General features: G+C 43.0%; 1 protein-coding gene across 1 annotated transcript in view; it reads right to left on the reverse strand.

Moving 5' to 3' along the window:
• st6gal1 (ST6 beta-galactosamide alpha-2,6-sialyltranferase 1) overlaps window positions 1-26,556 on the reverse strand; it is a 170,594-nt gene that overhangs the window by 66,551 nt on the left and 77,487 nt on the right. The window contains exon 6 of the mRNA XM_029629923.2: window positions 23,829-23,926. Within this exon, the coding sequence (XP_029485783.2) occupies window positions 23,829-23,926 (98 nt within the window). The remainder of the gene's footprint in view (window positions 1-23,828; window positions 23,927-26,556) is intronic.

Below are 26,556 nucleotides of genomic sequence, written 5' to 3' on the forward strand. Positions count from 1 at the left end.
TATGAGACTCAAAATTAAGCTCAGGTGCATCCTGTTGCCATTTACCTGTGGTAAATTCAATGTATTGGACATGATTTGGAAAGGCACACACACCTGTCTATATAAGGTCCCACAGTTGACAGTGCATGTCAGAGCAAAAACCAAGCCATAAGGTAGAAGGAATTGTCCATAGTGCTCCGAGACAGGATTGTATCGAGGCACAGATCTGGGGAAGGGTACCAAAACATTTCTGCAGTAGTGAAGGTCCCCAAGAACACAGTGGCCTCCATCATTCTTTAATGGAAGAAGTTTTGAACCAACAAGACTCTTCCTAGTGCTGGCCACCCGGCCAAACTGAGCAATCAGGGGAGAAGGGCCTTGGTCAGAGAGGTGACCAAGAACCCGTTGGTCACTCTGACAGAGCTCCAGAGTTCCTCTGTGGAGATGAGAGAAACTTCCAGAAGGACAACCATCTCTGCAGCACTCCACCAATCAGGTCTCTATGGTAGAGTGTCCAAATGGAAGCCACTGTGGTGGAAGAATCAGAATTAGTTGGGTAACATAGATAATTAAGATGTCTTATCTGCATAATACGCTTATGTGATATACTTGTTATTAGAATGGATCCTTTCGAACTCTGGTGTTGGCAGTTGCACTTCTTCAGTCACCTGGGACCCAGAGAGGGGAGAGGTCAGGTTTGTCTTTCACATGTCCCTGGTGATATGCAGAATATCAGAAAGGGAAGAGGACAGGGGGGAACATTGTCTTCATATGTGAATGTGTCTTTACCTATACCCATGTCTTTACCCATGTGAAGGGATGGCGCGATTCATGGGGAACCTATTACTTGTCTCCACAATGTCTGTCCAGTCACTCCCTCCTTTGGCATTGGGGGATGTGTGTGGTAATGTCTGGAACCATTGTATGTCATCTCTGATGTTGCACTTATCCTGGGATAGTGTTTGACCTAGAGGCTCACTACCCTCGGTGAGCTTGTCGAGGAGTGTGGTCAAGAAGGGGTTTTACTTGAGATGGGAGTATCTGGAGTTGACAATTGATTTATGCCATTGGATGAGTTGGTATTTTTGTATTTTTGTGCTGGTTGACTAATCAACCTCAGTACCAGGAATGAGATCGGAACCTCGTCTTAGGGGCCAAACTGAACAATAATTTATAGCGAAGGCTATCTGGCTACGGGATGCTCCTTTCTCATTTAAAAAGTCTCACCTTGTGACACGTTCTAAACATCTGTGGTTTGTTATGTAGACTAGGGGGTGGATCTTTGCTATAAAAGATCTCAGTAGCCTTTGTGTGGTGGCTCTCAATGGATCATCTGAAGTTGATTCGTCAACCAGCCACCGCTATTGCAAAGCTCTCGCTAATAAGGATTCAGTTTAGGTATAACGCTGACTTGTGTGATAAGTTTCTCTCCTCATTTGATAATCCAGAAATTAACCACCACACCACTCGTCAGTAAAAGACACATGACAGCCCACTTGGAGTTTGCCAAAAGTCACCTAAAGACTCTCTGACAATGAGAAACAAGATTCTCTGGTCTGATAAAACCAAGATTGAACTCTTTGGCCTGAATGCCAAGCCTCAACTCTGGAGGAAACCTGTTACCATCCCTACAGTGAAACATGGTGGTGGCGTTTTTCAGCAGCAGGGACTGAGTGACTAGTCAGGTTGACGGAAAGATGAACGGAGCAAAGTACAGAGAGATCCTTGATGAAAACCTGCTCCAGAGCACTCAGGACCTCTGATTGGGACGAAGGTTCACCTTCCAACAGGACAACCCTAAGCACACAGCCAAGACAACACAGGAATGGCTTCGGGACAAGTCTCTGAATGTCCTTGACTGGCCCAGCCAGAGCCAGAGCCCGAACATCTCTGGAGAGCCCGAAAATAGCTGTGCAGCAACGCTCCCCATCCAACCTGACAGAGCTTGAGAGGTTCTGCAGAGAAGAATGGGAGAAACTCACCAAATACAGGTGTGCCAAGCTTGTAGGGTCATACCCAAGAAGACTCAAGGCTGTAATTGCTGCCAAAGGTGTTTCAACAAAGTACTGAGTAAAGAGTCTTAATACTTGTGTAAATGTTGTATCATTTTTTTAAAATAAATTTGCAAACATTTTGTGTATTGTGTGTAGATTGATGATGGGGAAAAACGATTTAATCCATTTTAGAATAAAGCTGTAACATAACAACATTTGGAAAAGGTCAAGGGGTGTGAATACTTTCCAAATACACTGTAGGTAACAACACAGCTTTATATCACCTATACAGGTAAGGACAGAGCTTTATATAATCAATATACATGTTGGTAACACAAATTCACAGTACCAGTCAAAAGTTTGGACAGACCAACTCATTCCAGAGTCTTTCTTTATTTTTACTATTTTCTACATTGTAGAATAATAGTGAGGACTGGGGACATCAAAACTATGAAATAACACATTTGGAATCATGTAGCAACCAAAAAAAGTGTTAAACAAATCCAAATATGTTTTATATTTGAGATTCTTCAAAGTAGCCACCCCTTGCCTTGATGACAGCTTTGCACACTCTTGGCATTCTCTCAACCAGCTTCATGAGGTAGTCACCTGGAATGCATTTCAATTAACAGGTGTGCGTGTTAAAAGTTAATTTGTGGAATGTCTTTCCTTCTTAGTGCGTTCGAGCCAATCAGTTGTGTTGTGACAAGGTAGGGGTGGTATAAAGAAGATAGCCCTAATTGGTAAAATACCAAGTCCATATTATGGTAAGAACAGCTAAAATAAGCAAAGAGAAACGACAGTCCATCATTACTTTAAGACATGAAGGTCAGTCAATCTGGAAAATGTTGAGAACTTTTAAAGTTTCTTCAAGTGCAGTCGCAAAAACCATCAAGCGCTATGATGAAACTGGCTCTCATGAGGACCATCACAGGAAAGGAAGACCCAGAGTTACCTCTGCTGCAGAGGATAAGTTCATTGAAGAAATTGCAGCCCAAATAAATGCTTCACAGAGTTCAAGTAACAGACACATCTCAAAATCAACTGTTCAGAGGAGACTGTGTGAAGCAGGCTTTCATGGTCGAATTGCTGCAAAGAAACCACTACTTAAGGACACCAATAAGAAGAACAGACTTGCTTGGGCCAAGAACCACGAGCAATGGCCATTAGACTGGTGGAAATCTGTCTTTTGGTCTGATGAGTCCAAATTTGAGATTTTTGGTTCCAACCGCTGTGTGAGGAGGACATGTGATGGTGCTTTGCTGGTGACACTGTCTGTGATTTATTCAGAATTAAAGGCACACTTAACCAGCATTGTGCAGCGATACGTCATCCCATCTGGTTTGCACTTAGTGGGAATATCATTTGTTTTTCAACAGGACAACCAAAACACACCTCTAGACTGTGTAAGGGCTAGATGACCTGGCCTCCACAATCACCCGACCTCAACCCAATTGAGATGGTTTGGGATGAGTTGGACTGCAGAGTGAAGGAAAAGCAGCCAACAAGTGCTCAGCATATGTGGGAACTCCTTCAAGACTGTTGGAAAAGCATTCCTCATGAAGCTGGTTGAGAGAATGCCAAGTGTGTGCAAAGCTCTCAAGGCAAAGGGTGGCTACTTTTAAGAATCTAAAATATATTTGGATTTGTTTAACACTTTTTTGGTTACTACATAATTCCATATGTGTTGTTTCATTGTTTTTATTTCTTCACTATTATTTTACAGAAAATAGTACAAATAAAGAAAACCCCTTGAATGAGTAGGTGTGTCCAAACTTTCGACTGGTATTGTATATCACCTATACAGATAAGAATACAAATAAATACACTGGTATTATCACGTGCAGAACATGTATTCGTAGACCTGTGCCTTCTGAAACGAGTGTGCATATGAAGTGGCTATATTGACTTGAAACAGGCCCTATATGCTAGATTTAGAATTATTTAGCAAATTTAGTTGAATGATACAAACCTTAGAATGTTTTAGAAATCCAAACATGTCAGCTGCATGATGCGACTATTGGCTACTGATGATTTGAGAATGTCCAAAAAGAGCTTGCGCTCTGTTCCTTGCCTCAGGCTGCACACGCAGTTCTCGCCTCAAGTGGTCATATTTTCACCCATCAGACTATTCTCAATTGAGCCCTGGGATAGAGCCCTGAGTACCAGACAGTTAGGACCTGGTGGATGGACAATAGAGTCCTGAGTACCAGGCCATTAGGACCTGGTGGAGGGACAATAGAGCCCGGAGTACCAGACCATTCAAATCTGGTGGAGGGACAATAGAGCCCTGAGTACCAGACCATTAGGACCTGATGGTTACCCAAACTTGCTTTTGACCAATGAATGTCCATAGTGCATATGAGGAGATTACTGTGACTCAACGGTCACGTGGAATTTTACTGCAGACATGACTGCTGGTGTGGCGGTAATATAGTCAACGCAACAGCCCTAGGTATGACATATTTCACAAGGTATGTAATTATGATAAGTGATAACATAAAAACATACATAGGCCTATGACATTTGAACTTTGTGTTAATCTACACTCAACAAAAATCTAAATGCACCTGCAACAATTTCAAATATTTTACTGAGTTAGTTCACAAGGACTTCAGTCAATTGAAATAATGGCGGGCATGCAGATATGCATCTGTTCAAAAAAAGTATGGGCTGGTGTCACGGTTGGCTGAAGGACTGGAGCAAGGTGCAGCATGGTAAGCGTACATTCTCTCTTTTTTGAAAATGACGCCGACAAAACAAAGAACAAAACCAAACCGTGAAGCTTCAGGCTATGTGCCCTGAACAAAGACAAAGTTAACTTCCCACAAAACAGATGGGGGAAAAGGGTACCTAAGTATGGTTCTCAATCAGAGACAACAATAGACAGCTGTCCCTGATTGAGAACCATACCAGGCCAAGACATAGAAATACAAAACATAGAAAAAAGGACATAGAATGCCCACCCTAGTCACACCTTGGCCTAACCAAAATAGAAAATAAAAAGCCTCTCTATGGCCAGGGCGTGACAGTACCCCCCCCCCAAAGGTGCGGACTCCGGCCACAAAACCTGACTCTAAAGGGGAGGGTCAGGGTGGGCCTTCTTACGGCGGCAGGCTCGGGTGCGGGACGTGAACCCCGCTCCACCTCAGTCTTGGCCCACTTAGGTGGTGCCTCTGGGGGGGACCCTCGCAGCGGGCCCCGGACTGAAGACCCTCGTAGAGGGCGCCACTGGACTGAGGGGCTGCGCCTCTTGACTGAGGGACTGCGCCTCTGCACTGAGGGGCTGCGCCTCTGGACTGAGGGGCTGCGCCTCTGGACTGAGGGGCTGCGCCTCTGGACTGAGGGGCGGCGCCTCTGGACTGAGGGGAGGCGCCTCTGGACTGAGGGGCTGCGACTCTGGCAGCTCCGGACAGGAGGGCGGCTCTGGCAGCTCCGGACAGGAGGGCGGGTCTGGCAGCTCCGGACAGGAGGGCGGGTCTGGCAGCTCCGGACAGGAGGGCGGCTCTGGCAGCTCCGGACAGGAGGGCGGCTCTGGCAGCACCGGACAGGAGGGCGGCTCTGGCAGCTCCGGACAGGAGGAGACAGAGACAGCCTGGTGCATGGGGCTGCCACCGGAGGCCTGATGCGTAGTGGAGGCACCGGATACACAGGGCCGTGGAGGCGCATTGGCGGTCTCGAGCGCAGAGCTGGCCCCACCCATTCTGGCTGGATGCCAGCTTCCCCCTGGCAAATGTGGGACGCTGGCACCGAGCATACCGGCCTGTGAATACTCTGTCTCGGTACCGTGCCCATCACCCCATAGCACGGGGCCTGACCAGTCCCATGCTCGCCACGGTAAGCACGGGGAGTTGGCTCAGGTCTGCTTCCTGACTCTGCCACACTCCCCGTGTGCCCCCCCTAAAAAATTTGGGGGGCTGCCTCTCGGGCTTCCTTGCCAGCCGTGTTCCCACATACCGCTGGTTCCTCTCTCCGGCTGCCTCTGCTCTCCTAGCTGCCTCCACCTGTTCCGATGGAAGGCGATCCCTTCCCGCCAGGATCTCCTCCCATGTGTAGACTCCCTTGCCATCCAGAACGTCCTCCCATGTCCAGGAGTCCACCTTACCATGCTGCTTGGTCCGTTGGTGGTGGGAAGTTCTGTCACGGCTGGCTGAAGGACTGGACCAAGGTGCAGCATGGTTGCGTACATTCTGTCTTTATTGAAAATGACGCCGACAAAACAAAGAACAAAACCAAACCGTGAAGCTTAGGGTTATGTGCCCTGAACAAAGACAAAGTTAACTTCACACAAAACAGGTGGGGGAAAAGGGTACCTAAGTATGGTTCTCAATCAGAGACAACGATAGACAGCTGTCCCTGATTGAGAACCATACCAGGCCAAGACATAGAAATACAAAACATAGAAAAAAGGACATAGAATTCCCACCCTAGTCACACCCTGGCCTAACCAAAATAGAGAATAAAAAGCCTCTCTATGGCCAGGGCGTGACACTGGTCAGTATCTGGTGTGACCACCAGTTTCCTCATGCATGTGACACGTCTCCTTTGAGTTGACCAGGCTGTTGATTGTGGCCTGTGGCATATTGTCCCACTCCTCTTCAATGGCTGTGTGAAGTTGCTGAATATTGGTGGGAATTGGAACACGCTATCGTACACGTCGACCCAGAGAATCCCAAACATGATCAATATGTGGCACTCTGGTGAGCATGCAGGCCATGGAGGAACTGGGACATTTTCAGCTTCCAGGAATTGTGTACAGATTTTTGCAACATGGGGTCGTGCATCATCATGCTGAAACATGAGAGGAGGGCGTCGGATGAATGGCACGATAAGGGGCCTCAGGATCTCATCACGGTAACTCTGTGCATTAAAATTGCCATTGATAAAATGCAATTGTGTTTGTTGTCCGTAGCTTATGCTTGCCCATTCTATAACCGCACCTCCACCATGGGGCACTCTGTTCACATAAATTACATCAGCAAACCGTTTGCCCACACGATGCCATACACGCTGTCCGCCATCTGCCCAGTACAAAATGCACCCCCTCCCCAACTTTACAAATATTTTTTACATGACCCTCCTCTTGTACTGTAAAATACATTGAACACCCTCCCCCCTCATAGAATGAACTCAAAATAATGGTTATAAGCACAATAACTGTAGCGACCCTGTGTTTATAAACATAGATATCTATGTGCCATGCATGTCTACGGGCCAGAAGGTTAATGGTTTGCTGACCACCATGGACTAGAATCTCACTTCCTGTTTCATTACTTCACTATCAGAGCCGGTTGCAGACAATGATCAGCTAGGGAGAAATCTGATTTTCAACCATTTGATGCCATATTTATAATTACATAACATATTGCCATTTTTCCCCCACCAATAGGTTTCTGTGCCACCACACAACCAATAAACTAAAAACATACAGACTTCGGGCACTTCCATATCATGGTTTGTGTTTTCAACACCAGAATGAATAGACGATGTCAATCTTGACTAACAGAAAACACACCCCTTCCTACCTTGTAGGCTTACCCAGTATCGAAGGCATGGCTTGACAATCTCTGAATGTCATTAAACATTTTGGTGTTTTCTCCATTCATCAAATTGCTGGTGCACAGCTTGGATTTATTGATTGATTTTATTTGTCAGTAAAAAAACACCAGTATATATATATATATATACACAATTTTAAAAGTGACCGAGATTGCACAATAAAGTCAGGGACTTATTTCCATTGTGGTTCCTACAGTTGCTGCAGCATATGGTACAGTAATATAAGGACTGAATGCACATCTAATTTACACATTTCCATCTGGCTTTCTGGGGTCAGCTTTTATTTTATTGTAAAGATTATGAATGTTTAAATTTCAGCTGCATTTTTAAATCAGCATATCACCTGAATATCGTTGCTTTAAATCAGTGTGCACACGAGCACTCTGAAATAGTCTCTCTCTCCATCAATCACATTCAAATTGAATCTGAGAGAGAGAGACAGACATTGAGTGTACAAAACATTGAACACCTGCTCTTTCCATGACAGACTGACCAGTTAAATCCACTTAAAATCAGTGTAGATGAAAGGGAGGAGACAGGTTAAAGTAGGAGTTTTAAGCCTTGAGACAATTGAAACATTTTCTTTTTTTTACATTTATTTCACCTTTATTTAACCAGGTAGGCCAGTTGAGAACAAGTTCTCATTTACAACTGCAACCTGGCCAAGATAAAGCAAAGCAGTGCGACAAAAACAACAACACATGGGACACATGGGATAAACAAAAGTACAAATGTAGTAAGATTAGGGACGTAAGGCAATAAATAGGGCATAATGGCGAAATAATTACAATTTAGCATTAACACTGGCATGATAGATGTGCAGATGATTCATTTTTTAAAATTTTATTTTATTTATCCGTTATTTTACTAGGTAAGTTGACTGAGAACATGTTCTCATTTGCAGCAACAACCTGGGGAATAGTTACAGGGGAGAGGAGGGGGATTAATGAGCCAATTGTAAACTGGGGATTATTAGGTGACCATGATGGTTTGAGGGTCAGATTGGGAATTTAGCCAGGACACCGGGGTTAACACCCCTACTCTTACGATAAGTGCCATGGGATCTTTAATAACATCAGAGAGTCAGGACACCCGTTTAACGTCCCATCCGAAAGACGGCACCCTACACAGGGCAGTGCTTCTGAAGCTAAGCAGGGTTGGTCCTGGTCAGTTCCTGGATGGGAGACCAGATGCTGCTGGAAGTGGTGTTGGAGGGCCAGTAGGAGGCACTCTTTCCTCTGGTCTAAAAAAAAAAATATCCAGTGAATAATTTTGCACGCCCAATTTTTCAGTTTTTGATTTGTTAAAAAAGTTTGAAATATCCAATAAATGTCGTTCCACTTCATGATTGTGTCCCACTTGTTGTTGATTCTTCACAAAAAAATACAGTTTTATATCTTTATGTTTGAAGCCTGAAATGTGGCAAAAGGTCGCAAAGTTCAAGGGGGCCGAATACTTTCGCAAGGCACTGTACTTGCATACTATTGTTTGCATCTGTAAACAATTGTTGGGAAAATTACTTGTCATGCACAAAGTAGATGTCCTAACCAACTTGCCAAAACCCCAGTTTGTTAACAAGAAATTTGTGGAGTGGTTGAAAAACAGGTTTTAATGACTCCTACCCAAGTGTATGTAAACTTCCGACTTCAACTGTATATTCAGAGAAAAGAGTCAGCCCGAGAATTGAACACTGTGGCAGCCCCATAGAGACTGCCAGAAGTCCTGACAACAGGCCCTTCGATTTGACAAACTGAACTCTGTCTGCGAAGTAGTTGTTGAGGCAGTCATTTGAGATGCCAAGGCTTATGAGTCTGCCGATAAGAATGCGGTGACAGAGTCAAAAGCCTTGACCAGGTCACAGTACTGTCTTTTATCGATGGATGTTACGATATCATTTAGGACCTTGAGCGTGGCTGAGGTGCACCCATGACCAGCTTGGAAACCAGATTGCATAGTGGAGAAGGTACGGTGGGATTCGAAATGGTCAGTGATCTGTTTGTTAACACAGTTACCATTCAAAAACGAGCTGTTAATTCACCCAAAGATGACATTGTGACCAAAAAGAACAGATGAAATGGACATCGTTTTCATCAAGCCAGCTTCTTTCTATGGTGCGACCCGTTAGAACTGTAACCTGACATTTCCATTCTTCTTCTGACAACAGACCTTGACCAACTGCTCACCAGGCACAGCAAGGGCCGTCCGGACCATTATGCTGTTCTGCTATTCCAAGGATGTGTAACAGAAGAGAAATAAAACGAGTGGACACAGAATACCAACTGGGATGGATCTCGAGTCAATGTGGTTTACCAGTGAATCTTTTGGGGTTCATCATTAATACCATGTCTCAGAAGTTTTTGTCCATGACTGATGCAACCCGAAAAAGCATTAACGACAGAGTTAATGAGCACTTGAGGTCACAGAGAAAGTCTGGACATGACCTGATCTCCCTTATGTAAGGAATAAGGCACTTTACCATGTTTACTTGTCAGACTTTACAGTAGCCTAATAAACAAATGCAGGCGGCTTCTATTTTCAAAATGCTTTAAATGCTTTATTATCCAAAAGTTTAAAGTGCGTGTGGGCGACCTCATGCAACCACAAAATATCGGATGAAGCATATACTGTACAGTACTGTATTTCTTCATCAGCATCTTTGTGCTTTCGTTAATAAAATAATTATAAAAATACTCTTTGAAAATGCAGATATTTATTTCATTATTGATCCATAACAAATTACTATGGGAATAAATATCACTGAATGACAGAAATATTGGATCAAAGTAGACTAAAGAAGGTAAACAAATGGTTGCTTACTGGAAAATACTCTTTCAAATTGAATGGAAGAGACAGCATTCAGAGGTCAAGACAGCACTGCTCTGAGACAAGCATGGGGACTGGTCTTGATAAATCAACAAGATTTTTATTTTCACTGAATCTCCGTTTGGGTATTGGTTAGACTACAATTAGGGTGTGGAAACATTAGGATTATTTTACTCTTACTGTAGTACATTAGCCTACTCCTGACCGATCACGTTGTACAGCACCATTATGGGCTATTAGCAGGACAATACTCTTGCCAAGAAGGAGGGTCTGGGGAGAATTGTATCGTCAAATATATTTGTTAGTTAGGTGGGGAGTGATTGGGAGTCGCTTCGGGCGGCGCACAATTGGCCCAGTGTCATCCAGGTTTGACTGGTTTAGGCCGTCATTGTAAATAAGAATTTGCTCTTAACTGACTTGCCTAGTTAAATAAAGGTCACGATGTACAGCGCCATATTTTCCTAAAAGTAACCCTGAGGGTTTTGTTTTTCTTGGAATAGAAACACCATAATATAAATAAAGCTACATTTCTTAAAATTAATCACACATACTATGTTCTTACACAAAACGATTTATGAGGTGATGGTGGGCTTTCTTTTTCTCTCCCTCTAAAAACATACATAAATCATTCAAAATAATAAACTTGCTTTGTTTACAAATTACTCATGTTCAAGAATGGCCTTTTTTTAAAACAAAACAAATCTGCAAAATATTATAGTTTTTTTTTACAAGCCATGGAAAGTTGTTTGCAATTTCAGTTTAAGCCACCAGAAAAGACAGAATAAATAATACAACAAATATTGTGGTTAAACTCAAATATACAAATTGATTAACATGTGGAAGGGGAAAAGTATTATTATTATTAACCCTGTTTTTCACAAGCGGAGCAGGCTGTGAATTCTGCAAAATGCATCGTTCGGATTAGGGGAAGGTTTGGCCGGATGGGATGTCCTTGTCCATAAAATAGGCACGGTGGGCTTATAGTTTTTGTTGGTAAGAAAGCAGCTAGGAACACTTGAATACTGCCCAGTTGTTATCTTGTTTTTTTTCAGCTATCCACCAGCTCCTGACAGAGCCTGTGAGGACTGTGGACAAGGTTGCAACCAGCTCTGCATCAGAAACAGGTATCAGTGACAGGAAGTTTTCACACTGTTCAATGAAATTCAAAACCTCTGTAGTATCCCTTGTTTCACTAAACGTAGAAAACTCCATACGGATGGGGGGCTTTGAGAACATGGAATGGGAGCGTGATGCAGCTTCTCTTGGTATACCACTCACATCAGGGGTATGACAGCAGAAAGTTATATTAGGGGATGGGGTGCATGTGGCTTTCACTTTAGAGATCTCCTTGTTCCATTTCTCCTCTCTTCTGAGCATACATTCCACCACTGCTTGCTCCAATTGGGCTAGTGAGTTTTTCAATGTCACTACCATGCCCTCACATTTTTGCTCCACCTACTCTATGAGGCTGGTATTTCTGTTCACAACACTTTCCAGAGAAGCCTTGAAAACACTATTCAGATTCTTGGAATTATTTGACAATGTTGTTGACTTCCTCCAAATCAACTGTAGTAATAAGTTTGGCATCATTGACATTTCCACCACCATCATCAACATACTCTTCAGATACAACTCACTCAAGTGATAATATTTCAGCCACAGGATTTCAAAAGATAACACCAAGCTGAGGGATGAAGGGCGGTGTATCTTGGCCTGCTTCATCTTGCCCTTGGTAAATGTCTGTTTGTACCTCTAAATGGCTAAGGTCAGACCCGACACCAGCCATATTAGCACGAATGTAACTCTCATGAATAATAAAATGAATAACAGTATACCCGCACTGGCCACCACTCAGTAACAATCATCTTTCATCTCAAACCATGCTACATATTCAAGTTCAAATAAATACTGTATTCATATGAGTGGCCAAAGCAAGACACACAAAAGGAATCAAGTGAGCAAAAGAAGCCTTGCAAAAGGATTCACTCCCTTGGCATTTTCTTTGTTTTATTTGGATTTTGCATTTTTATTTGGATGTCATGTAATGGACATACACAAAATAGTCCACATTGGTGAAGTGAAATTTAAAAAAAAAATATATATATAAAAACGGAAAAGTGGTGCGTGCATATTTATTCACCCCTTTTGCTATAAAGGCCCTAAATAAGATCTAGTGCAACCAATTACCTTCAGAGGTCACATAATTAATTCAATAAAGTGTCACATGTTCTGTCACATGATCTCAGTACATATTCAGTACCTGAACAGTACCTGTTCTTTAAGGCCCCAGTATCTGCAACACCACTAAGCAAGGGGCACCACCAAGCAAGCGGCACCATGAAGATCAAATAGCTCTCCAAACAGGTCAGGGACAAAGTTGTGGAGAATTACAGATCAAGGTTGGGTTTTAAAAAAATATCTGAAACTTTGAACAGCCCACGGAGCACCATTATTAAAAAATTGAAAGAATATAGCACCACAACAAACCGGCCAAGAGAGGGCCGCCCACCAAAACTCACGGACCAGGCAAGAAGGGCAATAATCAGAGAGGCAACAAAGAGACCAAAGATAACCCAGAAGGAGCTGCAAAGCTCCACAGCGGAGATTGGAGTATCTGTCCATGGGACCACTTTAAGCCACACACTCCACAGAGCTGGGCTTTACGGAAGCGTGGCCAGAAAAAAGTATTTGCTGAAAGAAAAAAATAAGCAAACACGTTTGGTGTTCACCAAAAGGCATGTCGGAGACTCCCCAAAAATATGGAAGAAGGTACTCTGGTCAGATGAAACTAAAATATAGCTTTTTGGCCATCAGGGAAAATGCTATGTCGGGCGCAAACCCTACACCCCTTATCACCCTGAGAATATCATCCCCACAGAGAAGCATGGTGGTGGCAGCATCATGCTGTGGGTATGTTTTTCATCGGCAGGGACTGGGAATCTGGTCAAAATTGAAGGAGTGATGGATGGCGGTATATACAGGGAAATTCTTGAGGGAAACAAACCTGGGGTGGAGGTTCACCTTCCAGCAGGACAATGACCCTAAGCATACTGCTAAAGCAACACTCGAGTAGTTTAAGGGGAAACATTTAAATGTCCTGGAATGGCCTAGTCGAAGCCCAGACCTCAATCTAATTGAAAATCTCTGGTATGACTTAAAGATTGTTGTACACCAGCGGAACCCATCCAACTTGAAGGAGCTGGAGCAGTTTTGCCTTGAGAATTCTTGGGTATGACGCTACACACTTGGCACACCGGTATTTCGGTAGTTTCTCCCATTCTTCTCTGCAGATCCTCTCAAGCTCTGTCAGGTTGGATGGGGAGCGTTGCTGCACAGCTATTTTCAGGTCTCTCCAGAGATGTTCGATCGGGTGCAAGTCCTGGCTCTAGCTGGGCAACTAGACATTCAGAGACTTGTCCCGAAGCCACTCCTGCGTTGTCTTGGCTGTGTGCTTAGGGTCAATGTTCTGTTGGAAGGTGAACCTTCACCTCAGTCTAAGGTCTTGAGCGCTCTGGAGCAGGTTTTCATCAAGGATCTCAATGTACTTTGCTCCATTCATCTTTGCCTTGATCCTGACCAGTCCCCCAGTTCCTGCCACTGAAAAACATTCCCACAGAATGATGCTGCCACCACCATGCTTCACCGTAGGGGTGATAACAGGTTTCCTCCAGAAGTGAGGCTTGGCATTCAGGCCAAATAATTTCGTTTTTCATGGTCTGAGAATCTTTAGGTGCCTTTTGGGAAACTCCATGCGGGCTGTCATGTGCCTTTTACTGAGGAGTGGCTTCCGTCTGGCCACTCTACTGTAAAGGCCTAATTGGTGGAGTGCTGCAGAGATGGTTGTTCTTCTGGAATGGAGATGGGAGAACCTGTTAGGGTGAACATCGGGTTCTTGGTCACCTCCCTGACCTATGCCCTTCTACCCCGATTGCTCAGTGTTGCCAGGCGGCCAGCTCTAGGATGAGTCTTGGTGGTTACAAACTTATTCCATTGAAAAATGATGGAAGTAACTGTGTTTTTGGGGACCTTCAATGTTGTATAAATGTTTTGGAACCTTTCCCCAGATCTGTGTCTCGACACGATCCTGCCTCGGAGCTCTATGGACAATTCCTTCTACCTCATATGATTTTTTATTTATCCTTTCTTTAACTAGGCAAGTCAGTTAAAAACAAATTCTTATTTACAATGACGGCATGGGAACAGTGGGTTAACTGCCTTGTTCAGGGGCAGAAGAAGAGATTTTTACCTTGTCCGCTCTGGGATTTGAACTAAACTCAGCAAAAAAAGAAAAGTCCTCTCACTGTCAACTGCATTTATTTTCAGCAAACTTAACGTGTATATATTTGTAAGAACATAACAAGATTCAACAACTGAGACAAACTGAACAAGTTCCACAGACGTGAGACTAACAGAAATTGAATAATGTGTCCCTGACCAAAGTGGGGGTCAAAATCAAAAGTAACAGTCGGTATCTGGTGCGGCCACCAGCTGCATTAAGTACTGCAGTGCATCTCCTTCTCATGGACTGCACCAGATTTGCCAGTTCATGCTGTGAGATGTTACCCCACTCTTCCACCAAGGCACCTGCAAGTTCCCGGACATTTCTGGTGGGTATGGCCCTAGCCCTCATCCTCCGATCCAGCAGGTCCCAGACGTGCTCAATGGAATTGAGATCCGGGATCTTCGCTGGCCATGGCAGAACACTGACATTCCTGTCTTACAGGAAATCACGCACAGAACGAGCAGTATGGCTGGTGGCATTGTCATGCTGGAGGGTCATGTCAGGATGAGCCTGCAGGAAGGGTACCGCATTTGGGAGGAGAATGTCTTCCCTGTAATGCATGGCGTTGAGATTGCCTGCAATGACAACAAGCTCAGTCCGAGTGCAGTGCTGTGACACGCCCCAGACCATGACAGACCCTCCATCTACAAATCGATCCTGCTCCAGAGTACAGGCCTCTGTGAAATGCTTACTCCTTCGACGAAAAACTCGAATTCGACCATCACCCCAGTTGAGACAAAACCGCCACTCGTCAGTGAAGAGCACTTTTTGACAGTTATGTCTGGTCCAGTGACGGTGAGTTTGTGTCCACAGATGACGTTGTTGCCGGTGATGTCTGGTGAGGACCTGCTTTACAACAGGCCTACAAGCTCTCAGTCCAGCCTCTCTCAGCCTATTGAGGACAGTCTGACCACTAATGGAGGGATTGTGCGTTCCTGGTGTAACTCTGGCAGTTGTTGTTGCCATCCTGTACCTGTCCCGCAGGTGTGATGCACCGATCCTGTGCAGGTGTTGTTACACGTGGTCTGCCACTGCGAGGATGATCAGCTGTCAATCCTGCCTCCCTGTAGCACTGTCTTAGGCATCTCACAGTGCGGACAATGCAATTTGTTTCCCTGGCCACATCAGCAGTCCTCATGCCTCCTTTTAGCATGCCTAAGGCACGTTCACGCAGATGAGTAGGGATCCTGGGCATCTTTCTTTTTGTGTTTCAGAGCCAGTAGAAAGGCCTCTTTAGTGTCCTAAGTTTTCATAACTGTGACCTTAACAGCCTACTGTTTGTAAGTTGTTCGTGTCTTAATAACGACCGTTCAACAGGTGCATGTTCATTAATTGTTTATGGTTCATGGCAAAAGCATGGGAAACAGTGTTAAACCCTTTACAATGAAGATTTGTGAAGTTATTTGGATTTTTACGAGTTATCTTTGAAAGACGGCAGGTAGCGTAGTGGTTAGAGCGTTGGACTGGTAACTGAAAGGTTGCTAAATCAAATCACCATGCTGACAAGGTAAAAATCTGTCATTCTGCCCCTGAACAAGGCAGTTAGTCCACTGTTCCTAGGCTATCATTGAAAATACGAATTTGTTCTTAACTGACTTGCCTAGTTAAATAAAGGTAAAATAAAAATAAATAAAAGACAGGGTCCTGAAAAAGTGTTTTTTTTTTTCTTCAGTTTAGCAACCTTTCGGTTACTGGACCGACCATCTAACCACTAGGCTACCTGCCGGCCCATGGCTTGGTTTTTGCTCTGATTTGCACCATCAGCTGTGGGACCTTATAGACAGGTGTGTGGCCGTCCAAATCATGTCCAATCAATTGAATTTTCCACAGGTGGACTCCAATCAAGTTGTAGAAACATCTCAAGGATGATCAATGGAAACAGGATGCACCTGAGCTCAATTTCGATTTCAATTTTTTTTTCTCCATTTTGTCATTATGAGGTATTGTTGGTAGATTGCTGAGGATTTTTATTTATTTAATCCATTTTAGAATAAGGCTGTCACGTAACAAAATGTGGAAAAAGTCAAGTGGTCTGAATACTTTCCGAAGGCACTGTATGTTAGCTATTGTCATGACGTGCCCTGAGGGTTAGGATCATAGCCCCCCCCTCTCTCAATTCACTTCAAGGGGCTTTATTGGCATGGGAAACAGGTTAATATTGCCAAAGCAAGTGAAGTAGATAATATACAAAAGTGAAATAAACAATAAACATTACACTCACAGAAGATCCAGAAGAATGAAGACATTACAAATGTCATATTATGTATATATACAGTGTTGTAACGATGTGCAAAGGGAAAATAAATAAATGTAAATATGTGTTGTATTTCCAATGGTGTTTGTTCTTCACTGGTTGCCCTTTTCTTGTGGCAACAGGTCACAAATCTTGCTACTGTGATGTCACACTGGTATTTCACCCAGTAGATATGAGAGTTTATCAACATTGGGTTTGTTTTCAAAATCTTTGTGGATCTGTGTAATCTGAGCGAAATATGTGTTCCTAATATGGTCATATATTTGGCAGGAGGTTAGGAAGTGCAGCTCAGTTTCCATCTAATTTTGCACATAGCCTGTCTTCTCTTGAGAGTCAGGTCTGCCTACGGTGGCCTTTCTCAATAGCTAGGCTATGCTCACTGAGTCTGTACATAGTCAAAGTTTTCCTTCATTTTGGGTCAGTCACAGTGGTCAGGTATTCTGCCACAGTGTACTCTCTGTTTAGGGCCAAATAGCATTCTAGTTTGCTCTGTTTTTTGTTAATTCTTTCCAATGTGTCAAGTAATTATCTTTTTGATTTGGTTGGGTCTAATTGTGTTGCTGTCCTAGGGCTCTGTGGGGGTCTGTTTGTGCTTCGGCAGGTCATAAATACCTGGTAGAAACTGCCATGCCGTATTGAGAGAGTCTAAGAGAACAAAGCACCTCTCTTGGCCAAACTCCTAATCCCCAAAATGAGAGAATTAAACTATATTTTTACTTTTGAGAATGTGGGAATGGTCCGTAGACACTTAAGGCACAGTTATGAAGATTGTGTTTCATTTGGTGATCTAATGAAGGACAGGAAACTCACATAACTGTATCGCTTAAAGTGTACATTTCCCAGCTGTCAGGTTTACATCTAAATATTGTGAAACCTATTTGGGAAAAGATGTAATGTGATATTAACCTTCTAAATGAGAGCATGGATTTTCATGTAAAGATGAACTAGTCAGTGGCCACACCCCCGTGAGCTCATACATCACATTAGGCGTCATAGAACCGCCCCTTCTTCGACAGAGTATAAAACCCACTCCTGATGCGACATGTAGAAATAATTGGCACTACAGCTCTACCAAAGGACAAAGACCGTACCATGTGGAGAATTTGCTACACGGCTGGAAATGGTTAAACTCTGAGACTATCGATCACTAGAGAATAAGAGCAAATCTTAGACGTATAATTACTAGTCTGCAGCTAGAAATTATGTAAGTCTACAACGAGAATACTGATGAGAACATTTCCGAATGGTACTCTGAAGTATTCATTCTAACCACCTACAACCACGAAAGACATTGCAACTTCTGGGAAAGTTAACCAGAGACTCTGATGAACCCTAAAGGACGATTGAGGGTTCCAACAGAGAAGACAACAACGACACACTGGTGTAAATATATAAATTGCAATTATTCTCGAATTAGTGGCCGTTCATGTGCAAAGGTATACCATGTCGATGAATAGAATTATGGACTGTATGTAGTGAATGCATTTTGTCTTTCCCACTCTCTCAGTCCCCACCCCTTCCCTTTGTCTACCATGCCATCATATCTGACTAAGGGACTTTCCTATCCTTGTTAGTAACCAACATCTAATGTTTGTTTTATGTATTTCTGTGATTATTTAGTTAGTTAATACATTTGAATATGCTGATTCATTATGGAAACTAGGGTTTGTGCAGATAACCAATAATTGTACAACGTATGGAATGAGACTAATGAGGTAACAATTAATAATCATTAATGGAAGACTAAGATAAGATATGAAAATATCCGAAGAGTCGATTCGGGAAATAGAGACTCTATAAACATTTGTCTGTGGTGCCCCAACTTCCTAGTTAATTAAAGTTTACATGATTAATTTAATCACATAATAATAGTTAAACACAGAGCATTGATTTGTTAAAATAACAGTCTTCACATTTAATGACACTATGGATGACCTCTCTAGGTTTGTGACGTGCGCAGACCTCAAAATTGCATTGCAAGTAGCATTAAAAACTTCTTAAAGTCTTAAATCCAAAGTTCAAACTAAAATGTATCATTCCTGTATTGTATAGGAGGGCTTGTATCTAGCTAGATACATATGAAAGGGAAAGATGCACATCCCTAAAGTTAGCAAAACCTTTCTGCCCCAAAGTTGAGTGAACTAATCAAATAACATGTTATTTGTCACATGCGCCAAATAGAACAGGTGTAGACTTTACCATGAAATGCTTACTTATGAGCCATTTCCCAACAATGCAAAGTTAAAAAGTAAGTACAAGTTGTGTGTTTTGTGTGTGTGAGTGTATGTGTGTTATGGTGTGACAATGTAGCATGTCTGAGTGTGTGGATAGAGTCCAGTGAGTGTGCATAGAGCCGGTGCTAGAGAGTCAGTGCAAATAGTCAGGGTAGCCACTTGATTAACTGTTCAGCAGTCTTATGGCTTGGGGGTAGAAGCTGTTCAGGAGCCTTTTGGTCCCAGACTTGGCGCTGAGGTATTGCCTGATGTGCAGTAGCAGAGAGAACAGTGTATGACTTGGGTGGCTGGAGTCTTTGACAATTTTTAGGGCCTTTTATTACACCGCCTGGTATAAAGGTCCTGGATGGCAGGGAGCTTGGCCCCAGTGACGTACAGGGTTGTACGAATTACCCTCTGTAGCGCCTTACAGCCAAACAGTTGCCATACCAAGCGGTGGTGCAGCCAGTCAAGATGCTTTCAATGGTTCAGCTGTGGAACTTTCTAGGATCTGAGGGCTCATGACAAATCTTTTCAGCCTACTCAGGGGAAAGAGGCATTGTTGTTGCATTCAAGACTGTGTTGGTGTGTTTGGACCATGATAGGTCCTTAGTGATGTGGACACCGAGGAACTTGAAGCTGTCAACCCGCTCCACTACAGCCCCGTCGATATACAGTTGAAGTCGGAAGTTTACACACAGGAAGTTTACACACACCACAAACCAAATACATTTAAACTCAGTTTTTCACAATTTCTGACATTTAATCCTAGTAAAAATTCCCTGTCTTAGGTCAGTTAGGATAACCACTTTATTTTAAGTGAAATGTCAGAATAATAGTAGAGAGTGATTTATTTCAGCTTTTATTTATTTCATCATATTCCCAGTGGGTCAGATGTTTACATGCACTTAACTAGTATTTGGTAGCATTGCCTTTTAAATTGTTTAACTTGGGTCAAACGTTTTGGGTAGCCTTCCACAAGCTTCCCACAACAAGTTGGGTGAATTTTGGCCCATTCCTTCTGACAGAGCTGGTGGAACGGAATCAGGTTTGTAGGCCTCCTTGCTCGCATACGCTTTTTCAGTTCTGCCCACACATTTTCTATAGGATTGAGGTCAGGGGTTTGTGACGGCCACTCCAACACATTGACTTTGTTGTCCTTAAGCAATTTTGCCACAACTTTGGAAGTATTCTTGGGGTCATTGTCGATTTAGAAGTCCCATTTGGAACCAAGCTTTAACTTCCTGACTGATGTCTTGAGATGTTGCTACAATATATGCACATAATTTTCTATCCTCATTATGCCATCTATTTTGTGAAGTGCACCAGTCCCTCCTGCAGCAAAGCACCCCCACAACATGATGCTGCCACCCCCGTGCTTCATGGTTGGAATGGTGTTCTTTGGCTTGCAAGCATCCCCCTTTTTCCTCCAAAAATAACAATGTTCATTGTGGCCAAACAGTTCTATTTTTGAGAGGACATTTCTCAAAAAGTACGATCTTTGTCCCCATGTGCAGTTGCAAACTGTATTCTGGCTTTTTTATGGCGGTTTTGGAGCAGTAGTTTCTTCCTTGCTGAGAGGCTTTTCAGGTTATGTCGATATAGGACTCGTTTAAACGTGGATTTAGATACTTTTGTACCTGTTTCCTCTAGCATCTTCGCAAGGTCCTTTGCTGTTGTTCTGGGATTGATTTGCACTTTTCGCACCAAAGTACATTAATCTATCTCTAGGAGACAGAATGCGTCTCCTTCCTGAGCGGTATGGCGGCTGCGTGGTCCAATGGTGTTTATACTTGCAAACTATTGTTTGTACAGATGAACGTGGTACCTTCAGGCGTTTGGAAATTGCTCCCAAGGATGAACCAGACTTGTGGAGGTCCACAATATTTTTTATGAGGTCTTGGCTGATATCTTTTGATTTTACGATGATGTCAAGCAAAGAGGCACTGAGTTTGAAGGTTGGCCTTGAAATATATCCACAGGTACAACTCCAATTGACTCAAATTATGTCAATTAGCCTATCAGAAGCCATGACATCATTTTCTGGAATTTTCCAAGCTGTTTAAATGCACAGTCAACTTATTGTATGTAAACTTCTGACCCACTGGAATTGTAATACAGTGAATTATAAGTGAAATAATCTGTCTGTAAACAATCAATGGAAAAATTACTTGTGTCATGCACAAAGTAGATGTCCTAACCGACTTGCCAAAACTATAGTTTGACAAGAAATGTGTGGAGTTTTAATGACTCCAACTGTAAATGGGGGCATGCTCAACCCTCCCTTTCCTGTAGTCCACGATCAGCTCCTTTGTCTTTCTGACATTGAGGAAGAGGTTATTGTCCCGGCACCACTGCCAGGTCCCTGACCTCCTCCCTATAGGCTGTCTCATCATCGTCCGTGATCATGCATACCACCATCGTGTCATGGACAAACTTAATGATGGTGTTGGAATCGTGTGTGGTCACACAGTCATGGATGAACAGGGAGTACAGTAGGGGGCTAGAGGACTATGGTGTTGAATGTTGAGCTGTAGTCAATGAAAAGCATTCTCGCGTAGGTGTTCCTTTTGTCCAGGTGGGAAAGGGCAGTGTGGAGTGCATTAGCGATTGCGTCATCTGTGGATCTGTTGGGGAGGTATGCGAATTGGGAGTGGGTCCAGGATGTCTGGGATGATGGTGTTGTGAGCCATGACCAGCCTTTCAAAGCATTTCATGGCTACAGATGTGAGTGCTATGTAGCAATAGTCATTTAGACAGGTTACCTTGGCATTCTTTGGCACAGGGACTATGGTGGTCTGCTTGAAACATGTAGGTATTACAGACTGGGTCAGGGAGAGTGCATGCATGCTCTAAGTGCACGTCCTGGTAATCTGTTTTATGAATGTTAGCCTGTTTAAAGGTCTTACACGCACCGGCTACAGAGAGCGTGATCACACAGTCATCCAGAACAGCTGGTGCTCTCATGCACGGTTCAGTGTTGGTTGCCATGAAGTGAGCATGGAAGGCATTTCGCTCATCTGATAGGCCCGCTTCTGTATTGAGCGCATCACTGGTACTCCTGTTTGTTTTGCTTGTAAGCAGGATTCAGGAGGATAGAGTTAGCTTTGTATTTGTCTCTGTGTGTGGAGTTAATCTATAGTTTTTTCACCTCTACTGCACAGATGACATGCTGGAAGAAATTAGGTAAAATGGATTTCAGTTTTCCTGCATTAAAATAACCGTACACTAGAAGCGCCGCCTCTGGGTGAGCATTTTCTTGTTTGCTTATGGCCCTATACAGCTTGTTGAGTGCGATATTCGTGCCAGCAATTGGTTTGTGGTGGTAAGAAGACGGGTACGAAAAATATAGATTTAAACTATTTTGGTAAATACACTGATCAAAAATATAAACGCAACATGTAACGTGTTGGTCCCATTTTTCATGATTTGTATTAAAAGATCATTACAAAGGTGCACCTTGTGCTGGGGACAATAAAATGTGCGTATTTGTCACCCAACACAATAAGCTGCCTCTAATGTTCTTTTAGAGAATTTGGAATTACGTCCAACTGGCCTCACAATCACAGACCATGTGTGGGAGAGCGGTTTGCTGATGTCAACATTGTGAACAGAGTGCCCTATGGTGGAGTTGGGGTTATGGTATGGAAAGGCATAAGCTACAGACAACGTACACAATTGCATTTTATCGATGGCGATTTGAATGCACAGAGATACCGTGACAAGATCCTGAGGCCCATTGTCGTGCCATTCATCTGCCGCCATCACCTCATGATAATCCACGGCCCCATGTCGTAAGGATCTATACACAATTCCTGGAAGCTGAAAATGTCCCAATTCTTCCATGGCCTGCATACTCACCAGACATGTCACCCATTAAGCATGTTTGGGATGCTCTGGATAGACGTGTTCAACAGCATGTCCCAGTTCCCGCCAATATCCAGCAACTTCGCACAGCCATTGAAGAGGAGTGGGACAACATTCCACAGGCCACAATCAACAGCCTGATCAACTCTTTGTGAAGAAGATGTGTCGTGCTGCATGAGGCAAATGGCGGTTACACCAGATACTGATTGGTTTTCTGTACCATGGCCTTACTTTTTTTAAGGTATCGGTGACCAGAAAAAAAAGCTAGATTAAAATGTTCCATGTCCTTTTTCAGCCACGACTCGTAGAAACATAGGATATTGTAGTTCTTCAGATCACGTTCATAGCATAGTCTCCAATGGAGCTCGTCCAGTTAATTTTCCAGTGATTGCACGAGGGTCGAGGCAGTTTATCCACTTTCAGACATAGTCTCGTCAGGTATCCCGCACGCGGTCCTCTATAACGGCACCTCTTCCTTTTTCAGGTGTCTGGGATTTGGGCCTGGTCCAGGATGAGCGGTATGTCATTCTCCTCTGACTCACTGAAGTAGAAATCATCATCCAAATTGAGGTTAATGATCGCTGTTCTGATGTCCAGAAGCTCTTTTCGGCCATAGGAAACGATTGCGGAAATATTGTGTACAAAAAAAGTTAAGATCATCTCAAAAAAACACAAAATAGCACAATTGGTTAGGCGCCCGTAAAATGGCTGCTATTCCCTCCAGTGCCATGACTCAGTTCAGTAGAAATCGAATTGCAGCTGTTTTCCTTGATTGTTTTAAGTTGACTCAACAACAACAAAAAATGACTGTGTAGGTGTGTGGTTAAACGTAGATACTAGGCGTGTGTGTGTGTTACCTGGGAGTTAAGGAGGCGGACGGTGGTCTTGGAGCCGACATCTTTCTCGTACCCCACGGTGGGCGCTGCGTTGAACCGCAGCACTGCATCATGGGAGTCTGTGGTTGGACAATGATAAATAAGTAGAGTATTTATATATACATCATTCATTTGGAATCATTGAAGCTACAGATGCTGTACTAAAGTGGGCTTATAAGCTTTTTTGAATGCATTTCTGAGATGCCCACATATTTCAGTTTTGCATCCGAATCTGTATTTAGATTCAGGTGGAGTGTATCGTTGTATATTGTATTGTGTTTATAATGTATAATATAATAATATACCACACCCCCTTGGGCCTTATTTCTTAATTAACCCCCTAGAGTCGATTGACGCCCCGTCAAAATGTGTCAGTTCAAGCTAGAGATATCAGGTTTTTTGCATTACATTTTAGTAGACACTCTTGTCCATAGTGGTGTACAGTAGTGAGTGCATACATTTTCACACTTTTTTCACACTGTCCCCCATGGGAATCAAACCAACAACCCTGGCATTGCAAGCACCATACTCCACCAACTGAGCCAAACGGGACACATTGGATGCGTCTCAGTCCACCGCATCCGCCAGTGTCGTACTTCCACATCTGTGGTGGACAGTGACAGAGCTAGAGCGGTGTTTGTCAGAACATCCCAAAAATCGGTCTTCTCACAAAAACGTCTGTAGTGTCCAAATGCGCTCAATACGGAAGCGGGCCTATCAGATGAGCAAAATGCCTTCCATGCACACTTCATGGCAACCAACACTGAACCGTGCATGAGAGCACCAGCTGTTCTGGATGACTATGTGATCACACTCTCTGTAGCCGATGCGAGTAAGACCTTTAAACACTACAGACGTTTTTGTGAGAAGACCGATTTTTGGGATGTTCTGACAAACACCGCTCTAGCTCTGTCACCGTCCAACACAAATGTGAAAGTACAACACTGGCGGATGCGGTGGACTGAGACGCATCCAATGTGTCCCGTTTGGCTCAGTTGGTAGAGTATGGCGCTTGCAATGCCAGGGTTGTTGGTTTGACCTACAAAACTCGTATGGAAAGGGGAGACTCTCACGAATCGTGTTCTCCGTTTTGCTTTATAACCCCCACAAGTGTCCCCCACAAGTGTCACTGGACATTAAATATGTGTCAAATACATATACAGTGCCTTCAGAAAGTATTCAGACCCTTGACCTTTCCCACATTTTGTTATGTAACAGCCCTATACTAAAATTGATTAAATTGTTTTTTCCCCCTCATATCTACACACAATACCCCATAATGACAAAGCAAAAACAGGTTTCCTGAGCTTTCTTATATCTCCTAGATTTAGGACAGATACTTCAAAAACCTTGTTTCTTATGATTTCTTATTTTACTGTCTGTTTTCCCATTTATGCATGTATTATTCAATGCGTTTATATTGGTTTTAATAGCAAAGGCCAAAATCTATATTTTATCAAATCATGTATTTATATATTTTTGTTGATACCTAAAGGGGTCCTAAAATTCCAAATCAAATAGCTAAATGATACATGGTATGACAATCTTAAAACAATTCCATATGTCAGCTTAGCAACCCACCTCCCCCAACGTCTTAGACTCTAAAGAATTAAATATATAATCATATATGACACTTTTATCCAAAGTGACTTCTTCCTAGGTTCCTGCCTTTCCAGGGACTTTTTCCTAGCCACAGTGCTTCTACATCTGCATTGCTTGCTGTTTTAGGCTTTCTGTAGAGCACTTTGTGACATCTGTTGATGTAAAAAGGGCTATACAAATACATTTGATTGATTGACTTACAGACATGCGCGCATATATAATGACTTCCTCAATTAATTACTGACTTGGGTTTTGTTGAAGATTGAATAGATCTAGTTCTAGAGGTCAATAAAGTTGTTTCCGGATATTTAATACACATAAGTGAATTTGTCCCAATACTTTTCGTCCCCTAAAATGGGTAGACTATGTTCAAAAACTGTTGTAATTTCTAAACGGTTCACCCGATATGGATGAAAATACCTTCAAATTAAAGCTGATAGTCTGCACTTTAATGTCATAGGCATCATTTCAAACCAACGTGCTGAAGTAGGGCCAAAACCACAAAAAAATGTGTCACTCTCCCAATAAAAAGCCTGTTGATGAAATGGATTGTTTGTTTGTAGTTATCTAGCTTGGTTGTCGTCTGCAAGCTACAGTAAGCTAGTACAGTAATGTTACAGTAGCTAGCTACACCTTTACTGAATGACAACAATGTAGCCTGAACACTGTTCTGTCTAGTTAGTTGGGCTTGGAAATTGATAAATGAACATATGGAGAGATCACACATTCATGCAGCTGTGGTGGTGTCACTCTTTTGTCTATCTACCTGCTTTCAAGCCTTTATCCATACTAAAAGGTCTCCCATGAAAGTAATGTTGACTTCAATGGGACAACCAGCTAATTAACGATGCAATGTTGTGTTCTCGCTCTCACTAGATAGAAGTGTGTGGTTCAGTGGCAGATTTTCAAAAGAAAATATACAAAGATAGTATCAGCAATCAGACGAGGCACACCTGGTCTCATTCATGTACAGATGTTACTTAGATTGAGAATGATTTACATATCTGTTATTGCCCACCATTACTGTGGGTGCCGTATAGACACTGGTGGTAAATATTTCATTCAAATGTAATTTTCATTCATAAATGTGGCCAATTAATTTACTATG

The sequence above is a fragment of the Oncorhynchus nerka genome, linkage group LG23 (genome assembly GCF_034236695.1).
Source record: "Oncorhynchus nerka isolate Pitt River linkage group LG23, Oner_Uvic_2.0, whole genome shotgun sequence".
Lineage (NCBI taxonomy): Eukaryota > Metazoa > Chordata > Actinopteri > Salmoniformes > Salmonidae > Oncorhynchus > Oncorhynchus nerka.